The 22,857-nt window shown below is 42.6% G+C and overlaps 2 protein-coding genes across 2 annotated transcripts in view; both read right to left on the bottom strand.

Annotated features, from left to right (window-relative positions):
- Positions 1–1,885: 1,885 nt before the first annotated feature.
- Positions 1,886–6,422, bottom strand: LOC125744524 (nuclease EXOG, mitochondrial-like). The gene is made up of 6 exons (XM_049016430.1): positions 6,243–6,422; positions 5,531–5,680; positions 4,922–5,061; positions 4,626–4,702; positions 4,418–4,532; positions 1,886–3,072 (listed from the first exon to the last, which is right to left on the bottom strand). Exons 1-6 carry the CDS (start codon positions 6,373–6,375, stop codon positions 2,626–2,628), a joined length of 1,062 nt encoding a protein of 353 aa, XP_048872387.1. The 5' UTR covers positions 6,376–6,422; the 3' UTR covers positions 1,886–2,625.
- Positions 6,423–7,688: 1,266 nt separating this feature from the next.
- The window catches only part of LOC125744517 (activin receptor type-2B), a 41,463-nt gene continuing 26,294 nt past the window's right edge, over positions 7,689–22,857 (bottom strand). Inside the window, exons 2-11 of the mRNA XM_049016418.1 lie at positions 22,031–22,238; positions 21,454–21,560; positions 20,683–20,831; positions 19,268–19,411; positions 18,788–18,931; positions 18,316–18,464; positions 16,049–16,163; positions 15,820–15,958; positions 14,958–15,088; positions 7,689–13,877 (exon numbers count right to left, since the gene is read on the bottom strand). Of these exons, the coding sequence (XP_048872375.1) occupies positions 13,683–13,877; positions 14,958–15,088; positions 15,820–15,958; positions 16,049–16,163; positions 18,316–18,464; positions 18,788–18,931; positions 19,268–19,411; positions 20,683–20,831; positions 21,454–21,560; positions 22,031–22,238 (1,481 nt within the window). The 3' untranslated portion in view covers positions 7,689–13,682. The remainder of the gene's footprint in view (positions 13,878–14,957; positions 15,089–15,819; positions 15,959–16,048; positions 16,164–18,315; positions 18,465–18,787; positions 18,932–19,267; positions 19,412–20,682; positions 20,832–21,453; positions 21,561–22,030; positions 22,239–22,857) is intronic.

Raw genomic sequence — 22,857 nt, 5'->3', positions numbered from 1 at the left:
TAGCATAATATATATTATGTTAGTTTACGTCTTTAGATCAGGGTTCACACCTCAGCGAAGCTGATGGCTTTTGTGACAGAGAATAATTATTGGACACGGCCACACGGTAGGTTTCAGCTGGGTAGCACACCTACGGCGCCATCTGCTGCCAAGGCAAGCCGTCCACGGTGATCCGCTGCTGTCCACTGGCTTCTACACAACAAGACAACGTCAAACATTCTCAAAAAGCTGTCCAAGGGGTCAGGCTGAGAAGAAACCTGAATTGCTATGGTACAGGTGATGCTGTGTACCCCGATGCATAGAAACACTTAGCTGCTGTTACCTAGAGGAGAGGAGCTTTGTGCTGCCGGGACACAGCTAAATTTAAGTGTAATTCTTCAGATACTTCAATGGTCCCTTCGGCCCGATTGTCTCCAATTTGGAAACCACAAAGTGGAACCGCAGCATGCTGGTGACTGGCTGGGATTAGGGGCAGGTTCTCTGCTTTCAGCAGCAGGTCTGCTGGTGAGGATTAGGAACCTGGCTCAATGGTTTAGAATGCCGGGATTCTTAATTGCCCCAATCCTTTGGCTACAATCAAATACCTCCCTGGGGGGCCAAATGCCTCGTCATAAATCCACTGCCATTAATAAAATGCCCACCTAAGTTTTGTAAACCGCAACAAATTATATTGCATCCCAACTGCTCTCAACAGAACTTCAACCGCATCAAGAAAGTCAAAAAATGAAAAAAAAAAACTTGCTGTCAAGAGCTTCTGCCAACACTTCCAAGGGTTTGATGATGGCCTGCCTTGTAAAGGCTTTACTCTCCATTATAGAGGAGACCTTCAGCTTCTATCTCAGAACGTGACAAACGAGTGGCCAGCTCCGACATTTTACATTAGGTCCTGAATACTTTCCCTGGTACTTCATTTCTGGCACTGATCCAGGGTGACCGCAGTAGAGCATCCAGAGTTACTAAGTCACTGAGACTCAAGGAACTTGTTTGCTTCACCAAAATGCAGGAAACTTTCAATGGGGATCATGATCTTTCAAGTCATGAGCTTGATCTTTAAAACCCAACGTAAAAGCCTCCTCATAAGGTTATTGTGCAAATATTATCACCAAGCTTAAAATCTTTAGTAAACAGAGGATATGTGCAACATAACATGACTCAAAGTAACAGGTATCATAGTCAAAGATTCCCACAGAAAGTTCAAGCATTGCCAGGATCAGTATCTGTGACAAAGGAAGGAGTTCATACATGTGAAAGACCTCAAAATAGAATTACTGTTCCATTGGATCAATAGATAACTGATATGGTTCTGGTACCCTGTGATGATCCTTCGTCTGGGCTGTCCTGGACACATCCTACTGGGTGGAAGCCTTATTGCAGACCCAGCACACACTAGAGGAATATCCAGGGATTTCCCAAAATGAGTTGTAGTCTTAGGAAAGAGGATTGTTGTGACCTCTTGTCTGGTCTGCTATGCTCATCAGGGGTATAAAAATGATGATGATAATTTTATAACTAAAAGTGACAACTGAAGACCTTAATTTTTTTACACTCCATAATGGTATTACTATACTGTATTATATGAAATATTCTGAATGAGATTTATCACAACCATTTGAGTGCAGTGTGATTCATAACAATTCATACTCTGAAAACTATAACTTTATCTAGTAGTTATGAAAAGCCAATCCATGCTCACATTAACTGATGTTCATCTTCAATAGAGGTACTACATTCGAGGCTGCTTGCTCAGTTTTCTTGGCTTTAACTCAATTCAAATATGTAAACAGTACCATTCAAGAGTTAAAAAAATTAAATTGCTTCCACTCTTGACATTTAGACAAAATATTCTATTATTGGATTTACTTCACATAAATTAACTGGATTGATATAGAGAAAAAAATGGCTTTTATTTTTTAGGAAAAGATTGATGAAGCGCAAAAATGCATGAAAATAAACTGATGTGTTTACTTAGGGGCAGGTTTGTAATTTATTTTTTTAAAATCCTTACAGAAGTGCATTTTCAGTGTAAGACACAGAAACCACTTAAAAATACAGCTACATTATTAAATTTCCCCTCATGATGTTGAGAAATTTAAAAATTAAAACCGGAATTTAGAAGTGTGGTGGAAAGAGGTGATGTTTAAATAACCGTATGATGGGCATGGCAGATATTTCTAGAATTAATATGTTAATTATTCCATAGACGTTCCATCCAGCATATGGATGGACAGAAGCCAATCCCAAAACCCAAAGGATTCAAGGCAATGGACAGCCTGACCAGGACACCAGTTCACTGTAGGACAAGAATTACTGACTATGACATGTTTAGTATCACCATTCACCCAATCTTATGCTTCTGGACAAAGGGAGTAAACCAGAATAGACGAAGGAGACATTCAAATCCCCAAACTCAGCATATTAGGGGTCAGTTCCCATGTCCAGATGGTCATGGGTTCAAACCCCATGGCAGGCAGTGTAACTATCAGAATAACAAATCAACCTCCAACCCTAAAGCAAAAACTTCAGAACGATTTTAAACCTCAAAACAGGCACACATGGCTATTCTCAAACATTAAGATCTTCAGATGTGTACCCGAGTGGACTTAGGATGATCAAATGCTCTCCAGATTATGTCTTTCTGCCTTGAGCAGCTTCCTTGGCCTGAAGCTCCTCCCTCTTCTGCTGGTAGAGCTTGAGCAGATAGTCGTCCGGGGTGATGCCCAATTTCTTCATGTCAGACATGGACTTCTCCAGCTTCGCCGTGGTGTTGGCGCCCTTCACCTTGTGGCCCGTGATGTACAGCGTGAACTCCTTGAAGTCCAGGAGCCTACAGGAGTCCACCTCGCATAGGTTCTGGAGACCCACTGGGTCCACCTTGGGGAAGAACCTGAGCCCGGTCAACTTCTCCATGTCCATGAGACTCACTTGGAACTCAGTCAGAGGGTGGTCGTACCCAATAGGCTGGTTTGGGACGACAAATGCCCCCAGAGCCAGTTTCGGCGATGACAGTGACCTCTGGGCCAGGACGACTTTGTAGAGGTGGGTGGGGACAGCCACATCACGTTTACCGATTAGCTGCGAAAGAGAGCCATGCACACAAAAGTGACATCAGCAGGAACTGTGACTTCCCACATTTGTGTTGCTTACTGACAGCTAGAATTGTTTTAAGATATTGGATGCACAATGTCACCTTAAAGCCCTGTCTGTCCTCTTTAAGGAACAACAGGATCTAACAGAGTGTCATATATAGTATGAGAGATATGAGCAAAAACAAGTCCTACAGAAGATAAAAATAGACTGCTGAATCTCGGGAGAATATTCAATTTCAAGTCTTAACTACATGTAATTTGCTGGTGCATTTCATGGCAGTCATTCCAGTCCATGTAACAATTACTTTGCATTTTTAGGCTACACTAGACTTTTAGCAACATAGTTGTGCTGCTCTCTCATTTATGATGGACCACAGGGGCTGAATACAGCGCCCTCTGCTAGGGAAACACCAAAAGGGCAGGCAGTGTCCTTATGTTCCCTGCAGGCTCCAGTCCCACACGAGATAAGACCCAGACAGGACCCCTTCAACTATGTGGTCAAGCAAAACCAATGGGGGCAGATTTTGGGAACGCTAGGAGAGTAGCCTTCCGTTTGGAGGCCAGAGCCGAGGTGCACATGCTTTCAAAGGCACACTGGCCTCCCACATGTGGTGAGTAATGCGAGATGGCAGCTGTCTGCCACATGGCGGAAACTCGTTCCCTGTGCACTGGACCGAGCAATGGCTCTGCTCTGGGCTCACTGTGCGAAGAATTCAGCGACAGCCAGAGATACCTGACCGGTACAGTACAGAATGAAATCAGCACGTCACCGTTTTCTTTGCCAAGACGAGTTTAGCCTCGTCTGCAGTGTCATCTTTGAATGAAAACTCGCTTCAGATTGTTGAGCCAATACTGCCATCTACTGTTCAGTATGGAGAATTATAGGAGTTGACCCAAAAAAAAACAAACTAAACAAAAGCTTTTCTAACTTGTTAACCAAAGAAGTCTCCGGCTAACTGCTTGTTACTGCTCTTCCTTCACCTTTCGGCACCTCCACCGAAAGCCAGCACAGCAGGTTTCAGAGGTACTTCCCCGAACTCAAAAATGTGAAAGCTATCGGGGTCCCCCAGGATTTGTGACAAGGCAGATGACATTTCAACTGGTCTTGCTGCCGAAATCAGTAGTAGCATATCTACCTTTAAAGATAAGATCTCTCTACCCCTTATCTTAGGTTCATTGACGATGACAGGTTAGCTCCGCCGCCTACTGTGATAGAACAAAGCATCAAATACAATACACAGTTTTAAATAAATCAAGATATTTGTCTAAAGAATCCAGGACAGACAATTCAGCAGGCAGGGACCTCACACAGACAACAGCACCTCCATCACCTTGTACGAGATCGTTTTTTTCCCATCAGCTCCCACTTCTGGCAGCGTCAGTGGTCCTGAAATAACCCAGACATCTTCAAATTTTTCCGTTAGGTTCCTGCAGTACATTTCAAGCCTAAGAGAAGCAAGAATGACATCAGCGAGAGTCACGACGAAGGACATGCTGCATCTCAACTGACTTCATGAGAGGCATTAAGAGATGCTTCACCTGTTCCAGAAACCAGCATTATTCTCATAATTCTGGGGCACTATATTTGAAAGGTAAAAGGTTTCAGCCATCGCCTGCTGTTGAAAGAGGAAGAGAGTACATTTACAATAATATATCTGTAAACAGTACGTAGTATTCAAACAGCACCATGAAAGGTACTTAACCAACCGTCAAAGAACACAGACAGCACAGGATATACAGGAAAGACAGACCCAGCAAACATCTCAGAGTCACACGGACCGTTTACTTGACAGAAGGAAAGCCCCCCCGGTGACGGACAGAACTTTCTGGAATACCTCAGAGAATTTGTTGTCTCCAGCCGGTGCCATGTGACCCCTGGACCAGCCGCTCCCTAAGTAGTCCTCGTTGTGTGCCGTGAAGAGTTCTGGCACGCCGGGGTCTGGCCTGAACTTACAGTGTTTTCTCTCCGCACTGCCTACGTGATGTTTACCAAGAAGGAAAGCAGCATATATCAGCACCTTCTGACTTTTTCCTGTTGGACAATTCAACTGAAAGCATGTTTCTAAGCTGCAGAGGCAAAGTCAAGCAATCTGCAGAAGAACATGCAAACTTCACACATACAGAGGGAGGTCGGGATTCAAACTGCCCCACCCCCCACCACCTCATGGTTACTGTGCCACCATCCGGGGGCCGGCTCTACCTATAGCCAGAATTAGCAGCTGCTTAGGGCCCCTGAATTATCTGTGTTGCAGAGGAAGTGAAATTATTCTGAATCTTCTTAGTGGGTGGGGGCTCCCAAACCTGACCATGTCGCCCCCTTTATTACAAAAGAGGTCATCTTTAATGAATCACTACAATCCTCGAATCGTGGGAGGGGGTGTATTCTGTTTAAAACATCAAAATGACAGCCATATTGCACTGAGCTCACACTTAGTTTTATTTACCTTGCAGTTTAGCATTTGACAGGTGCTCTGCTACCCATCTTGGTGTCTTTTTCACCTGGTCGTATGACAAGACATGGTTCGCATATGACCGCATTTCGGCTCCTGTCACAGGGAAGCCGTATCGACCCATGTCTTTCTGGGGTACCTCATCTATGTGGAAACAAATTAAAAACAGTCCAATGGGCTATTTTTCCCATACATACATTCCCACATACATTAAAATGCAATCAAGACGTACACAAACTTACAACTACTCGGCTTATCTTATTAATATATACAGTAGTTAATTCGCAATTTATCACGGTGAAGTGTGTGGCCACATATAAAACGCATAACTGCAAAATCAGGTACAATCATTAAAAATAAATTCCGAGGCATACCGAATTATATAGGCAGCTAGAGGAGTCAACCAAATGTTGCAGAACGAATAACCATCAGAAATGCAGATGAACTCCAAACTGTGGACTAGGTTTACAAGTTGAATCAGCTCCCTCACAATTCTGGGAGTGTGACATAACATACTTTCACTGCACGGTAGAATATTTTTTTATGAAAAAAATATATATATTACAATATGGCTAAAAACATAAACCGCTAGGCAATATGAAAATACAGGTGATAAACGGAGCACAGATAATAATCCACTTGTTAACAGGAATACTAAGGCGGTCAGACCGAGTCAAACCCCCGACAAGGGATGTGCTGACAGCACCTGGATGGGGCTCCAGATCCGGTACGTGCCGCCAGTAGAACCGCATGGAGGCGACGCACGAAGCGGTAGCAGCGGCGGCCCCGCACACAAAGCCGCCGAAGAAGCGCAGTGAACCGAGGCGTCGCGCTCGCATGTCGGCACCCACAGGCGTTTCCCTCCGCAGACAACGCCGCTCTTCCGCTTTCGTCACCATCTGCGCAGGCGCAGGAGCATCTCCTTCCGATGCCGCATTTCGCCCCCAAACGACAGGAGATGGAATAGCACCATGTACATTTGTACATTTTAATTAGTGGAATTAAGGAAACAAGCGCTTACATAAGATATTCAAAACGCAAATACGCATCTAAGAATTATTGAGAGTATGGTTATTGTGGGAATTCTACATAATATTTGGTTGCCAGATATATTAATGTTTTCACAGAGGTTATAAAAAAAAAAAGTTAACCTGACTTTTACTTTACTTAGGCTTCAATTATCCAGTACTATCAAACAATTTGGTCCCCAGGGGAGCAGAAATCTAATTAAGGGAGCAGAATTAGCAAGGCCCAGTCGAGTCCCAGAACAATATTCCAGTATGATATTGATTCTTAAAATTCTCTAAAAAGCAGCACAAATAAATAAAAAATAATAAAATTTGTATTTAAAAGGCTTCCACCCTCCAAAACAAACAAAACATGTTTTTGAAAACAGGATTTTTTTCCCCAAAAGGTAAACAGTTACTAGATAAACTGTCAGGACGACACTCAGGCATCTCAGATTCAGTAATACGCCTCCAGCAGTTTTGCTTTACCGTTAAGGCTGAAGGCTACGATTAGGGACAAAGCGATCTTAAAGACACAGGACCACTTTTGTTTACAAAATATAACAATGAATAGAGACTGGTAGAGCACGGCTTGAAAGATACCCATACCCAGGATCGGCAGCCAGGGCTGCTAATGTTACATTAAAACGCAAGAAAATTACAAAGCTGCATTGAGAGAGCAACAAGTCCTCTGACTATGTAGGCTTTGCACCATTGACCAGAGTGGCAAAAGCTTAACACAGTATAGATGTTACTGAATAGGAGATTTTAATGAATCAGCATCGGACGTGACTGGCAGATGGAGGATAGCATGTGGGGACATTAGCACATATGAGAAACACAGTCTTTTGTTATTCTCTGAAAAATCAACAAACATGTTAACGAGACAAGAGACAAACATTATCAATAGGCCTTCTGCTTCATACAATTCCTCACTCAGTTGATAGCCAACAGTATCATCCTCTTACCTGCACATAGATCAGCACATTTTGTTGAAACAATTAACAATTCGCTAATGAAGTTTATTTGCCCTCATCTCTCAGTCAACCGCTCAGAAATCTCCATTCAGAGAAGCCTGTTAGGTTGTCCAGCAAGGTTCATCAAAATGACAGTAAGGGTTATGTAAAGACGACTGAAGACAGCAGTTCCAATGGTTTTCAGTATTTTATTTTTCATATACAAAAAGATAAAACTTGAAATAAATCATTTCTAGTGTTTTTTTTCCTTCCTAACAGCTTAGGGTGTAGTTGCTTCACACTGGGCAAATTCTACATTCATACTGGTTTATTCTGGCACCAAGTGCAGCGTGGAAGCAACGACACCTGACAGACTCAGCAAATCTAACTCAAACTCTGGGTGCTCGGTTTCTAAAATTACCACATTAAAAATGAGCAATAATCCACTGCAAATTAATGAACTATGTTACAATGAACATCGGGAAAGGAAAAAAAAAAAAAAAAAAAAAAAAACTAAAATTCTCCTTTCGTCACGGCATCATTGGGTTTTTATATATATTTTCGACACACTCCTCATCCAAAAGAGGGATTTACAGCAACAAGCTCAACTCTGTATACATAGTTTGTCTTTTACAGAATGGTTTTCATTAAGTATTTGTTAAAATCAGTAGTACAAGTCATCTTTGCTCTACCTACATTTTAGCTACAATAATGAAACATGACGTAAGACATTTACATTTCACATATACTGGTATAAAAACAGCACTTAAATATCACCTCTTGACAGATTAAAATTTAAATAAAAAAAAAAAAAAACCTCCCCCTTTTATTGCTCCCATCCCTTTGTTTCTCACGAGCCTCTTGTAGGTGTTGACAGAGAGGGAAGGAATCCGAAGCCGTTACCCCCAGTCAAACCGGAATACAGCACAGGCTATCAGCTATTCCGAATGTAGCGGCCATCGCTTCCTTTCAAAGAGCTAAGAAAGAACAGGCCGGTTTTTTTTTTTTTAGCCACTGGCAAATTAAAATGAGATGATCCATTCACCTGGAAGACAGATTAGTACTTCAAACGCAGAATAAGGGCAGGTAGCCCAGGCAGTAATCGTACTGTGGATGTGACATAAAACCTGAACACTGCTGGTTTACAGAAAAAAAGAAGGTGAGGTACTGTATCAGCCAATGAATCCAGGCTCTGTCAGTAAGAGTCTGTCCACCAGGTCCAACATCTGTATTCAAAACTTCATTTGCTTTATATTAGTAATTAATGCCCATCTCAAGCTAATGGAAAATCCCATATGAACGTCAATAACCTAAGCCAGAATGAAAACAAAAACGGATTTAGAGCTTCAAAGATCGTAGGGAGTGAGTAAACAGCTACTGACTTAATATTTTCAAAGCATTAATATTTTCATGTAGGATCAGTTATGACATCCATATAGTAGCAAAGAATTTGCAATGCAAACTTTCCCGTAACATTACTAGCTAACGATTTATTTCTATTCAAATTCATGAGGTCTGAGAAGAGTCAATTTGAGAAATGCATTGCATAAATATGAAAATTGCCTAGTTGCCATAGCAACATATAGCTATTTGTCCATACTTGAATAGACTTCACAACATTTAAAGAAGTAGGACACAATTAACTTCTGCCATTACAGCATCACACTTTGCTTTGAACAAGAGGTTGGGAGAACAAGAAAACGGGGAGGCGGACATGTTGTCAAGGGGTGTGTGAATACATGTTACACCAGTACAAAGAGGTTTCCCGTTTTGCGTTTATAGTGTTTACCGTTTCCTGGCAACAAGAAGAACCCAGCTTGCAACACTTTATCATGTGAAGTCTGAGGTAATTGGTTCCTGAAACACCTGGATCTGAGGCTGCACCCAGAACTACAGCTGGTTACTTCTCATTCTAGATATACGTTTTGACAGTTACCCAAAAAAAAAGATTCACAGCAGTTACTTTAACAAGATTAACAAGGAAAAATAAAGGCACAAAATCTGAACGTATCTTGATTTCGGTCCAACGACCAGACTCTTCATATATTATACTGATAACATAAGTCATTCTCACTTGGACTCAGTGTTTGTCGTCATGAATCAAAATTAGTTCCCTTGTAAGTACTGGAAGCTGGTAATTAAAGCTAGAATATACATAATGGAAGGAGGAAACAAACATTGAAAGGTATCGCTGTGAAGCCTCTGTCCTGGTCATCGATTCAATATGGCATTCAAATTCAACCCTAACCCTCCAGTATAAATACTAGTTCTAACTTCCCCTAAGGAGAATGAAGTCACACCACCAATGAAACCTATTTACACAGCAGATTTCCACCACTCCACTCAATAATACTGATTAGACGACCGCCTCCTGCTTTATGGCATACTGTGACCAATTAAAATTAAGGACAAAAACAGGAGGAAAAACTGCAAAACTAAAAACATCATTTGAAAATCAAAGTAAGCAAAACACTGTTTAAAAAATAAACATTTCTGGGAATCTTCTTCCATTTGAAACTGCATTCATTTTTTTTATTACTCTGCTTCCTGATTGAGTTAATGGACTTGCAGTATTGGGGGGAGGGGCTGCACCCACATTTTTAGGGTAAATGACAAATTGAGATCTTGGGTCATGCTCATAAGGATTCTACTCAGTTCCTCATACAAATAACCTATGTCATGTTTGGTTCAGTAACTGGATTGTCCACAGCCAATTTAATGTGAAATTTTGTGTTTCTAGTTGCTGGTATTATTTAAAGCCTATAAATGATCATTTAAATCAATCTTAACCTCTGGAGGAGGGGAAACAAGACACACTTTGGTAACCTTATCTTAGCACATTCATTGGAGGGCATGGAAAAAAGTTGCACTGGGGTATTGTGAAAATTTACTGGATGGAATAAATGAGAGTGATGAGAACCTGAGAAACCAATAGCTTTACCTGTGACAACACAATACATCTTCCAATATTGACTAAACTCATCTGATTGGCTGCTGCAGGGTCAACTGCATTACCTGGGGGCTCGTCTGGTTCGCACCTGAAATTCCACAGAATATTGCTGTTGATATTGCTTGCTACATGGTCTTACTGAACCTCACACAGGCCACCTCCTTCTCCAAATAAAAAAACAAACACCAAAATGTGTGCAGACATGGTCTTTCGGAATTTATGAGTGTCACATGAAATATATCGCATTCAATAATGGCCTATTCATTTGTGGGAAGCTATCAAACCGTCTGTCAAACCCACCTTCATTCCTATTCTCATTTCTGTCGAGTTATTCACGTCAATAAACATATGCATTACTCCAAAGTTTTTTTTTTTGTTTTTTTTTACCAAAACACGCAGACTCTGACCTGTTGAAAAAAAGCCAACGTGTACACCCAGCTGATTCTACCTAGTTCTGAGTGAGCGAGTGACACTTGTGGGATTCATGAGGACAAAGACTGACAGTCCAGAGTCCCAGCTTACAGACCAAAAAGGCAGAATAACCGCCAGTGATTACGAGCCACTTCAACTCACATTATTCTGTGGCGCTGAACACCGCTGACAGAGAATTGAATATGACATGGCACCATGTAAAAATAAAGTAAAGCTCTTGGGAGGAGATAAGTTTAAGTTTCTAAGGGGCGAAAGCAACTGCTGTGATTTCTCTTTTAGCCAACATGAAGGAACAGAAAGATGGACAGTCACAAGGGAAAAAGGAGAGGGGACAGTTAACCTTTCTCTAACTTTATAAAATCAACCATTAACCTTTTGAATTAAGCACGTCGTTGCACTTTTGGGGGGGGGGGGGGACTTAAAACTCAATGGATAAAATACACCACAAATAAGAGTAAGTTACAGAGCATAACAAAGCCACAGCCATCATCTAGCCAAATGCTATGTTTAGGTCTTGTCTTCACACGAGCTTCTGAGAGACAAGAAAAATCTTTTATATTGATACGTTTGTACGCAGTGATTTATAATGGACTGATCTGAAGTTTGCGGTGACGCAAGTGATAATTGCGGATTCCAAAAAGGTTAAGTGTCCCATTAAACACAAAAGCGAAATGACAGAAAGAGCCGGTACAAATCAGTAATGCCCAGGTACCACATTATAGGCAGAATTACACAACCATACATTGGTATTTACATAATTTCCATTTATACAGCATAACACAGTAGCTCTTCCTAAAGGATCAGACATTTTCCTCAAAACTCCCTAACCTAACGATGAAGATCAAATTGACGTTAAAATATAGCTACAAGACGGCACAACTAAATACTTAACAGAACCAATACACATAGAAAAATCTGAGGTATTTCTGGTTTGAGGTGGTCTGTGGTCATGGACTATTATTTTCATTTTTTTTTTTAAGTACTTGTCTTCTTTGATAGTTTTAATTAACATCGGAAGCCTTGTTTCTGTTCTGCATGTTTGCATTTGTTTTCTCTATCGAAAGTTGCATGTTGTATACAATAGAAATGAATACATACACACATTATATATATTATAATACACATATTATAATATATATATAGATAAAATTCCTCTTTGTGTTGAACAGCAGCATTACGAACATTCATTGTTACATTATGGCATATTGAAATGTGGGATTCTTGCGCCACTTAAGACAATACCATTGTTTGTTTATTTATTTACCCCACCCCCCACTCCATGCAGGGGAATATGTTGCCCCACCCTTTCTGAAATCTGAAATCTAATGGTGGAAATGCAGCCGGAATCATCCGACATGCCACCTCGTTAAAACTCTGTTGAATTCACTGCAATGCAGGATCGACCGCACTGAAACTCAAGTTTGGTCCCCGTAAAAAGGAGGTTCTTAAAATAAAATTTAAATGTTAAAATAATAATAATACAAACAACAATAATATATGAAGGGACCTGAGATCAAAGAGTATGTACTAAAATGACGCCCCCCCCCCCCCAGGACAGAAGGCTGGCTTCCCTTTTAAGAATGCCTCGCTACTCCAGTTATTCAAAACATACTTTGATTAAATAAATTAAAATACAACAACCTGGACATAAAAGACAACTAAGTCCTATCGTACATTCTTAAGACACGCTGTCGCATGTACACACACTGACACCTGCTCCTTCACCACGGCCTTCAGCCAGCTTTCGTCGTCATAAATTTAGCGTCTCGCGGCATCTCCTACTATAAAGAACAAGTTAGCCAGGCCAGGGACTTCAAGAGAACGCAAGGTCAACTTTGAAGTTCACTTGTATAGCATTCTGGATATTGTCCGGCACGAGCAGATAGTTCCGGTTTGCCCCCTTTTGCATGTGATCTGTTTTGCTACCAACGTCCCATCGCAAATCGCACCTCCTCCCCATTCACACCCCCACCCAAACCACCGAGACCGGTTACCTGAGAAAGCAGTCCCACATCCAGTAAAATCGCGCAGATCCTGTGCTGTCCAGTTTTTACTTTCTTATTTTTATATATAAAAACCATCTCATCCCATATTCTTTCACCCCGCTCTTTAAAACCGAAAATGTCAGTCTTACCAGAACGTGCAAATATACGGAATACACCTGCCACCCTTTGCGTTGCCATGTCCAAAGGACACCCTTTAAACTTTTGTCAAAGAAACGCGTACCGTTATCTCGTTAAGCCTTCAGAAAATGACAGCGGGGGGTGGGGAAGAAGGGGAGAAATTGTTATAATCCCTTGAGGAAGGAAATTGTACGTAACAGTCTTAATGTTCCTCATTCACGTTGCAGCATTTCAGTATTGTCCAAGATGGTAGATGGTTGGTTGGTTTTTAAATCACAGGTAGTCCTGTCTAGGACGCAGAAGAAGAATAAAAAATATTTACTGATGAAAGAACTGAACATCCGCACCTTTCCGGCATTCACGAGTCAGCACCTGAATGCGCATGGGATGTCGACTCCAGCAATTTCAAAAACAAAAAAAGTGTTTAAAAAAAAAACAAACAAAAAAAAAAAAGCAAATAGAGAATCGGACAGGGTGGGGTTCGTAACAATCTCTTCTAACCCACAGAAGAAAGAAAGGGAAAAGTGAAGGGAAGTCGGGGTGAAATAGCAGCTGCATTTAGTGTTTGATTTTCTGAGACCCACTGAGTCTGAAAAACAGAAAAATGAGGAGAGAGAGAGAGAGAGAGAGAGAGAGAGAGATGTGGTTTCCGTTTGGCCGGCTCTCAGGCTGACGGGCTCAGATGCTGGACTCTTTGGGCGGGAAGTCCACGTTGGTGACCGAGGTCACCGTGGAGACCAGGCAGTCTGAGGTAATGCCGCTCGTCAGTCTGTTGATCTGGCTGATACGCTCCTCCACACAGCCGGCGGACAGGCGTGCCTCTGCGTCGTGGTCCCAACACTCCTCGATGGTCTCGCATATCTGTTCCAGGCCCTGGACACACATGGGACAGCAACCAACCGGTGACACACTACACTGTGTTCGATGATAGCTTCATTTCCATTCAGGAATGGAATTGAAATGAATTCAACTGAAGCCGACTCAAACTGAATTCAATGGCAATTCCAGCACTTTGGATGTAAGGTTTAGATATTGGCAAACAAAATTTACATGTTGGAAATAACATTTTTCCAGCATTATGGATGACCACTGCATGGTATTTGCCCTCAATTTTGTAATGCACCTATCACAAAAGCCACTCCAAGACAACAATGTGTGGCAATCCATTATTACATCATTAATACAGAATGGTGCATAAAACAGGGAAAAGGATCAGAGGGAACAAAAGAATGACGGAAGACAGAGAAAATAATATTTTCTATTAGCTAAACTGTGCCCTTGAGAGGTAAAGTGGGCTATCCCACAAAAACAAAGTTTTGAGAAAATGAGCTCCAAAGTTGAAATTTTTTTTTTTTTAATCAGCATGCCTATACCCTACAATTGATATACATCATAGGTAGCACAGATCTCGGTATATTTAAAAGACAGATAGACCCTCAATAATTAATACTGGACACTAAACTCATTTTTGACTGACGTGTGGAATAGCCCACTTTACCTCTCAAGGGCACAACTGTAAATAGAGTATTTTCATTAATTGAAGTCGTGCAAATATTTGCGATACATCATCCCCCAAGATTAAGGTCTGTGTCTCATACCGCCAACACTGATCCAAACACTCAATGCCACATCCTACAAATCTACTAATTTTCAAGTCCGGTTCACATTGCAGTCTGGGTTTCTCCCCCCCCCCCCCCCCCCCCCAAAATACTTCAATCTCCATTAACGGCTTTTCAGTTAAAATTTTCAAAATGCAATACATATAGATCAATGGAAGCTGCACAATTCATATATAAATAAATTCCTGGCTAACCAAATCAGTGTAATTTACACCTTGTACTGCAATTTTGAGATTAATAATATAAGATGAGCACCTTGGATTTCTTCAGATGACACACATCCATCCCCCCTTGCCCTTGAAAGCACATGCCAAGGGGTAATGAATTGGCTCACCGTGTGCTTCAACCACCAGTCCTTGAACGCCGGCCTCAGCTTTTTATGGACAACAACTTCCTGCAGGTCCTCCAGTGACGGGTGCTGCCCAATCTCCTCTTCGAAGGGCAGCATGTACTCGTCAACCGGACCTGGAATACAGAATGCACAATAGAGCCGGAGATGCTAAGGCCAGGGGCAGCAAAGGGCCCACGGGCTCTCATGGACAGTGCCAGAAAAACCACAAAATACCTAAACTGAACCTCCGTGGCCAAGGCACTTACAAACGAAAAACAGAAAATATTTAATGTCCTAAATATCACAGATGAAAAAACGGTCCTCGTTGCCTACATTCTCAGGATGAAAAGTCAGCTTTAGTGGCTCCGCTGAGGAAAGGAATTCTGAAACCAAAATGGAGGAGCTCTCCCCAGGCTTCCGCCCACAGGCCAAGAAACATCTACTTAAGAGAATCGGTGCCTAAAATTACACTTAGTGCGTTTGGGTGCTTTGTGACAGACTGACATCTGACTGGATAACCAGTTACAAAATGATGAAAGATAAAATAAAAAAAAAAACACCATACACAATGATCTAATTGAATAATAACAATACCTAGACTAATATCTGCAACAAATACGAAGAGGTGTTCTCTAATGACCAAGGGACACCGTGCCCATCATCAGAAGGTCACTGGTTCAGACCCCAGGGTCGGCAGTGTGATTTCACAGTAGATGCCCCCGAGCAAGACCCTTAACCCCCAACTGCTCCCAACTGACCCAGCTTTCTCAAAAACGTAAAAAAATATAATTTTAGATAAAAATCACGTTAACGCCCAACATCAGACAAAGCCCCCATTAGCCTGTAAGGGACCCCTGCCACTCACCGTCCACAGCCTTACAGCGAGACACCAGCTCCCACAGCACCAGGCCCATGGCGTACATGTCTATCCTCAGAAATGAGTCACGCTGGAAGTTGATGGCTCCTTCTAGGACCTCGGGGGCCATGTACCTCCTGGTTCCGACCTGTGAGAAAGGAGTACAGGTGAGGGGTGATGCACCTCAAGCAGAGCCTTCTAGGGGGGGTGGGGGGGGGACTCCCTGACGGTGACACACCTGACCGTGAGTGTCGCCTGGTGGCTTTCCCGGCTCGAACCGGACGGCAAGGCCAAAGTCTCCGATGATAGCTGTCAGGTCGTTCTTCAACAATACATTTTTGCTTTTGAAGTCCCTAAGACGTACAAATGGTATAAAAGCATTAGAATCAAACAGGTTTATTTAGTCAAATATGTACATGCATACATACAGGGAATTTGTCTCCGGTTGTCAATGGCTGGCACACATACAGAGGTAGTACAGTCGAACCTCGTTACTGCGTACCCCGGATACAACGTTTTCACCTTTTCAACGTACAGGTTTCTAATTCCCGTTTTTAGCCTATGTATTATTCCAATAGCAGCCATTGTTTACAGCGTACACCCTTACAGCGTAAACTTCGATACAACGTCCAAATTTCTAGAGAAAATACGAAAACTAACCATCGTTACAACGTACAGCGCTCTCCCCGCCCACCACAACTTGTGTCGCTACATCTACCTGTATCTACCTGATCTTCGCCCGACAATGCACATTTGTCTATTGCGTTGCTTGGCGTTAAATGAGATGCCTTGACCGATCGTTACTGGACTGCGTAGCAATGGCTTGTTGTGTGCGTATTCTTTGTTTATTAAACCTTGTGAAATACCTGTCATGCCCGTAATTGTGAATTCAGAATAATAATGGAAGTAAAGGATTTTCCAATATTTCATTAATATTTTCAGGCCAAATGCTAATTTGGATGCAAATATTTATTTTAAAAATCCATTTTGACCAGCCGTTGTGTATTTTTGTTGCCGTTTATCGCCGGCCGGCACTAAGTAATCGTCAGTAATTTAAGGAAAATTTCAAGGATCCAAAGAGCTTTGTCGAATTATTTTACAAGTAATAATGTGTTCGTTTGTTTTGTAGTCAATTTAAGGGTCTGTTCTATTAAAAAGTTTTATCATTTACATGGATATTTCGTGAGTTCTTTCATCCATCTTGCACTAAGTGGTTACAACATTCTATGCTTATAACGTACATGTTTTTGATATCCCGTCTTGTACGTAGTAACGAGGTTCGACTAACAGTTTACAAAACTGACGGTTCGGTTCCAATATCGGTTTTGGGTTGAAGGTTTGATGCAATCTCAGTACAACATGGAAAAAAGAATTTACTCTGAAATTGTCTGAGTAACAGGTGCTAAAAACGCTTATTTGCACGTTGTAAAAATAAATATGTTCAATAAATAAAGACTCAAAAATAAGTCTACATCATAATCATAGTGAAGTAAAACTCGTGTTCTTTACTATAGAGTATGGCAGCAGTCATAGTGATAAACAACCTTTTTTTCCCCCAAGCCTAGTCTGAAATTCCTGCCAAAAACACCTCAGCGCCACAGAGAAACTAATACGCAGAGAGGCTGATGTTTCCTTGCTGCAGTAACACATGTACACACTTGGATGATGTCGTCTCAAACGAGTGAGCATGTAGGACGCGTTTCCGTGCAGAGGTTCAGTATAACAGAGCTGAGATCATTTAACTGAGCTAAACCAAAATGCTTTCGCTTCACCATTATGACTGACTAACCGGCATTGGTTATAACCAACTCACAGCCACAATTAGCAGAATACTTTCCACTTGTGAATTAGGTTCAGCCCATGTCAAGATATGCATTTGTTTCATTGTGCGTTGCGAACCAGAAATCATGTAACCGAAGGCTACACTCCAATTATGTGTACAGACACACAGTCCTGGCAGGCGGTAACACAGGCAAGACAACGGTCACAGACAACTCTGCTGATACATATACAGTATATACCGCATAATACAAAGTCTACAGTGGGTTATTTACAGTGATGAGGTACTGTGGAATAGGGGGGTAACTGTGCAAATGAGCTGAAGAAGCCAGGGCAGCTGATTGTAAGAGTGATGGCTTGTGGGAAGAAACCGTTCTTGTGCCTGTCTGTTTCGGTATACAGTGATCTGGAGCGCCTCCTGGAGGGGGGGGGAATTCAAAGACATTGTAGTCCGGGTGTGAGGGGGTCTGTGATTATTTTCCCTGCCTGTTACAACTGACATGGCAGAAATGACAGGATTCTTGCTGGAGGTGGAGCTATTGCTTCCTGCTAAGGGATTATAAAGGAAGAGCCTATTTTTATACCTGGTCCCCATTTGTTCAGCTTAATAAACCTAAAGAACCTGTAAAGGAATATCCACTAGAGGGCAGTAGCACACCATTTATCTACAGTCAGGAAGAATGCCGATTTTGGCAGGTGGATAAAGAAAATAATATATGGCTGTACCTGTGGGCGATGGCAGGTTTGGACCCTTGTCCCCGGTGCCGAGGTATGTCCTCGTGCAGATAGGCAAGCCCATGGGCCATGGTCTGGGCAATGTGACACAGCTCACTCCAGCTAACCACGCTGCCTTTCAGGTAATCCGTCAAGGACCCCTGCTCAAGAAATGACAAGCTTCAGTATCCCGATCGGGTACCTGCCATCCCCGCAAATGAAAACAGTGGCCATATACGTGGAAAGATAGTCTCTCTCAAACCAGATCCTCATTAAAACCCTTCAGATCAAATTTACCAATGAAGAGCTCATTTTATCTGGCCTTAAAGTGTTATTCTATGGAGGTGATCAGACACGTGACCTCAGATTAACACTAACAATAAAACGCATTCGTTTTAAATGCATGGATCATTAAGCCATTAAATGCTCCTCAAAGGCTGAAAAGCCGAGTTTCTCCTTCAGGGTGGTCGGAGGTCATGCTCACGTTCTCGTGGAACTCTGTGATTAGCCACAGCTCCGTCTCCAGGTTGGCGCCTCGTTTCTCCGCTGCGATGTACCTTAGCAGGTTCTCGTGCTTCATCCCCGGCGTGATGAAGACGTCCCGCTCATTCTGCCAGGACTGTTTGTCCTGCAGGAAAACAAGGAGGATCCACCAGACTCAAATTAATACCCGATTCAGTTTTGCCTGTTAAGAATAGTTACTGTAACTGTCAGTCATGTTGAAATAAACACAACGGAGTTGTTAAATCGAAAAATCACTGAAGTCATCCGAAGCCAATGCCGGCGTACTCATTAGGCGACGCAGGCGGCCATCTAAAGCGGCATCTTCTGAGACGCTGCCTTCTTAGCAAGACAGCTAGGGGGCGCCAGTGGTGACAGGGACCGCATGGGTTCCAACCGGTATCATTTGAGTTTTACTTGCTAGCATCAAAAAGGCAAGATGCGTAAGGGAATGGCAGCAGACCTGAATTGGAAAGATCTTCACAGCTACGTATTCGTTCATCAGCTGAGCCTTCCAAACGCAGCCAAAGCGCCCCCTAGCTTTGATCTCCAATAACTGCAGAGGTTTAAGGCCGACCAGAGGGGAAGGTGGTGGTGGGCCAGGATCCTGATAACGGAAGAAGCCGTGGTTAGCACATCACAACCCGCCCGTCGGTTCAACCTCCGAAATAAGTAAGCAAAAATCTCATACAAGCCAAAAGCGATCATATTACAAAAATACAAACCAAGCTAAATGACAGAAATACAAAAGATATGTAACAATGCAATGCATAAAGCTTTAAGATGGGGCTGCAACACAATACAGGATGTAACCAGCTACTTAGGGTGCAATACAATACACTTCTGTACCAGATCATTCCATTTTTTTGGCATGCAATACAGGGGCTACAATGTGGCCTTTGGGAATCTATTTATGGCAGTTTGAGAGTGAAGTAGCTGCTTTAAATACTTATTGGGAGTTAAAGCAAAACAAATGGCATAAAAAGGCACTGATATGAGTTCATGGGCATTAACCCAGCAGAGGGCCGATCTCTCACACACATCATACTGCGGATGACAGAGAGAGATCATTCATCAAACAGAGTACGTTTGGACTGCGGAAAGAACGCTGGGTAACCAGGAGGAGACAAACACGGGAAGAACATGCAACATAACACCCCCACCACCCCCCCCAAAAAAAAGAAAAGGAAAATAAAAGCACCGGATAGAGGCAGGATTCAAATCCAGGACCCGGAAGGTGTGAGGCTCTACGCCAATCCAGAAGCGTAACAATCTATGCTATGCCCTTCCCCCAGCCCTGCATCATGGACAAATGTTTCTGCTGGGTGGAGCACCAAGTCCAGTTTCGGTTTAAAGGTCATCCAGTGGTATTTTAAATTCATTTTAACTAGCGGACCGCTGATCACTCCTTACCAGCCATAGGCATGTTCACAGTTCTCAGGCGCATTTCGGGCAGGATACTTCAGCCCACAGTTCAGCCCACTGACGTCTTCAGTATCCATTCTTATCATTATCTTAAAGTCTGAGTTCTCAATACTGGGAATCAGCTGGGCGTGATAATTTACATAGTATTAAAATGGTCTCTCCTTAGACCCTGAACAGGCTGGGTGATCTAATTGTACGTACTCCCTCGAGGAACACAAGATAGTATTTGTGAAATACAGGCCCTGGACATTGAGGCAGCCGTTTCGCTGGAATATTAAAATTCACCCACGAGCGCCTGAGGAACCAACAGAGCCACAGTATTCTTGGTTCGGGTAACACTGCACAATGAAAGACCTCGATTAAGTCTCGGGTTAATCTAAATCACCGGATCCCACTGTAAAAACTATCAATTCCTATGATCCCATGGTGCACTTGGGCAGAGGTCGGGCTTACCTCGTTAAGGTCGACCTGGCCGTACGGCGGCTTGCGGTGGCGGTACATCCAGAAGGCGAGCAGCAGGATGACCGAGAGCACCGAAACGGGAAGCAGGGAGTAGACCAGGACAGTCAGCATGGAGGGCGCGGAGGGCGGGGGCCGGATCACTGGTAACACAGCAGACAGACCCTCACACTATGTGACATCATCGTGACACTAAAAATCAGTGAATGCCATCTGCTATTCCATGATGGAGTAGTACACACCTTGTTACTCAGCAAGTATAGTGAAATACAGGCCCCACCCACCCAATCATAAGCCAATTACTGCCCCCCACCCCCCAGTAAGACCCTGTGACCAACCCAACACTTCAAGACAAGCCTGACATCATATAACGAGTAATGTAAATCAAAAGGTGTTTCAAAAGGTTAACCAATGACCGTTATGTAAAGGGAAGTAAGTTAGAATCAGTACTTTTAACTTTTGTATACTAAAATCTATTTTATTCTATTCATTTCATTTTTAAAATTTATGTTTTTTGTTTTCTGCAAATGTAAGCAAATACTATAAACATAAATTCCTAGTACATGCAGATGTACCCAGCCAAATAAGAAACTTCTCACACTGATCTCAATATGATCCCATAATATCAAAATCTTTGCCATAAAAAATAATATAACAATAAAACCACAATGTTTGGCATCTACTGCTGGCTGCTCAGGGATGGCATCCGGCAGAAGTTACACCGGGGCAGCGGTAAAGAAGACCGACCAAGGACTGCCCACTTACCTGGGCCACTAGCATCGGGCAGGTGGGTGAACCTCTCATTGCAGTAGTTGCCCTCACAGCAGCAGAAGAACACAGACGGGTTCTCCTCAGTGGCTATGCACTCCTGCCTGCCATTACCCAAGAGACACCGCAGGACCATCATAAGTTCTCGGTTAACAAATGTCTTACAAAACTGGCTCTTCAGTCAAAACAGGCAGGAAAACCTCGTATATAATGAGGAATTCAATAAATCTGACATTAGCCTTGTAGGTGGCATAGTGGTTAAATTTTTTCCTGTAAACAATAAGAATGAAAATCTTAAATTAAGGAGGAACCTAAATATTTCTATAAATGTTGTATTTTCTCTTCAACACTACCAGTTAAGTCTTAACTATGTTGTCTTAACCCATGTGGTTTTCTACCACAACAGGTCTAGAATCTTCCATCTGCATTAGTAACAAATTCACTCAAGGTACAAATAACGGGAAACCTTAACGATTTTCCAAGGAGGTATTGAGCCGAATAATGAGCAATTAGCAAAAAGGTCGTCAGCAGACAATAATGCCAGCGAGGACCCGAGGGGTGGCCGCCGCCTTGCCTGTCGTAGCAGTTGAAGTCGTCGAGCCAGCAGCCCTTCTTCACCAGCACGATGGCGCCCGAGTTGTTGCGCCAGGATGCGTAGCAGTGCGAGCGCTTGTCCTTCTCGTCCTCACAGCGCTCCACGCCGCTCTGGTTTGTCTTCTCAATCTCCCAGTTGACGTTGTAATACAAGCACTCCCTGGTCTCGGTTTCGCCATGGCTCGGTCCTATGGGACACGATCGGAAAGCGCCGAGATGACAGGCTGTCCAAGGCATGGACGGGAATGGGGGGACATTCCATGGGTATTCACAGTAATCCATGGGAATAGGGGAAAAAATTATGAGTGCCGACTTCAAACATGGAAAAGATAAAATGAATGATGACACGTTATTGATCCCCATAGACAGATTCTCTTTTCACCAACCCCCATCTTGTTCTCCATGACACATATGTAGGTGACGGAAACCTTGGCAGCGAAAGGCAGCCACACATAGCAGTGTCCATAGAGTTCGGGGTTAAGGTTCTTCATGAAGGGCTCACAGACTATTCTACCGAAGCAGGGCTTGAACTGATGACCTTCTGATTACAGGCACTCAGGCTTAGCTCACTGAACCACATACTTTCATAAGTATCTTATGAAGTATCTTTCATCAACATAAGTTTTTCAGCAATTCCAGATGAGTTCTAAGCTATTTTGTTTTTCAGAATAAAAATGCAAGAATAATTTGGTCTGGATAACGCGAACTAAATACATTTGTGGAAAAGTATCAAGTTGGGAATTCAATATTTAAGATATTTATAAGCAAATATGGACAGGTTTAATTTTATACTGTGATGTTGGTGTC

The sequence above is a fragment of the Brienomyrus brachyistius genome, chromosome 1, assembly GCF_023856365.1.
Source record: "Brienomyrus brachyistius isolate T26 chromosome 1, BBRACH_0.4, whole genome shotgun sequence".
In the NCBI taxonomy this organism is placed as follows: domain Eukaryota; kingdom Metazoa; phylum Chordata; class Actinopteri; order Osteoglossiformes; family Mormyridae; genus Brienomyrus; species Brienomyrus brachyistius.
Note: the sequence above shows the minus strand (reverse complement) of the source record. Positions and strands in the feature narration are given on the sequence as shown.

Coding starts and splice junctions, on each gene's coding strand:
- LOC125744524 (XM_049016430.1), bottom strand. CDS start 6,375: ATGCGAGCGCGACGCCTCGGTTCACTGCGCTTCTTCGGCGGCTTTGTG. Junction 4,533..4,625: donor AATGCTGGTTTCTGGAACAG/GTGAAGCATCTC, acceptor TGCTTCTCTTAG/GCTTGAAATGTACTGCAGGA. Junction 3,073..4,417: donor AAAAAACGATCTCGTACAAG/GTGATGGAGGTG, acceptor TCTCTTTCGCAG/CTAATCGGTAAACGTGATGT.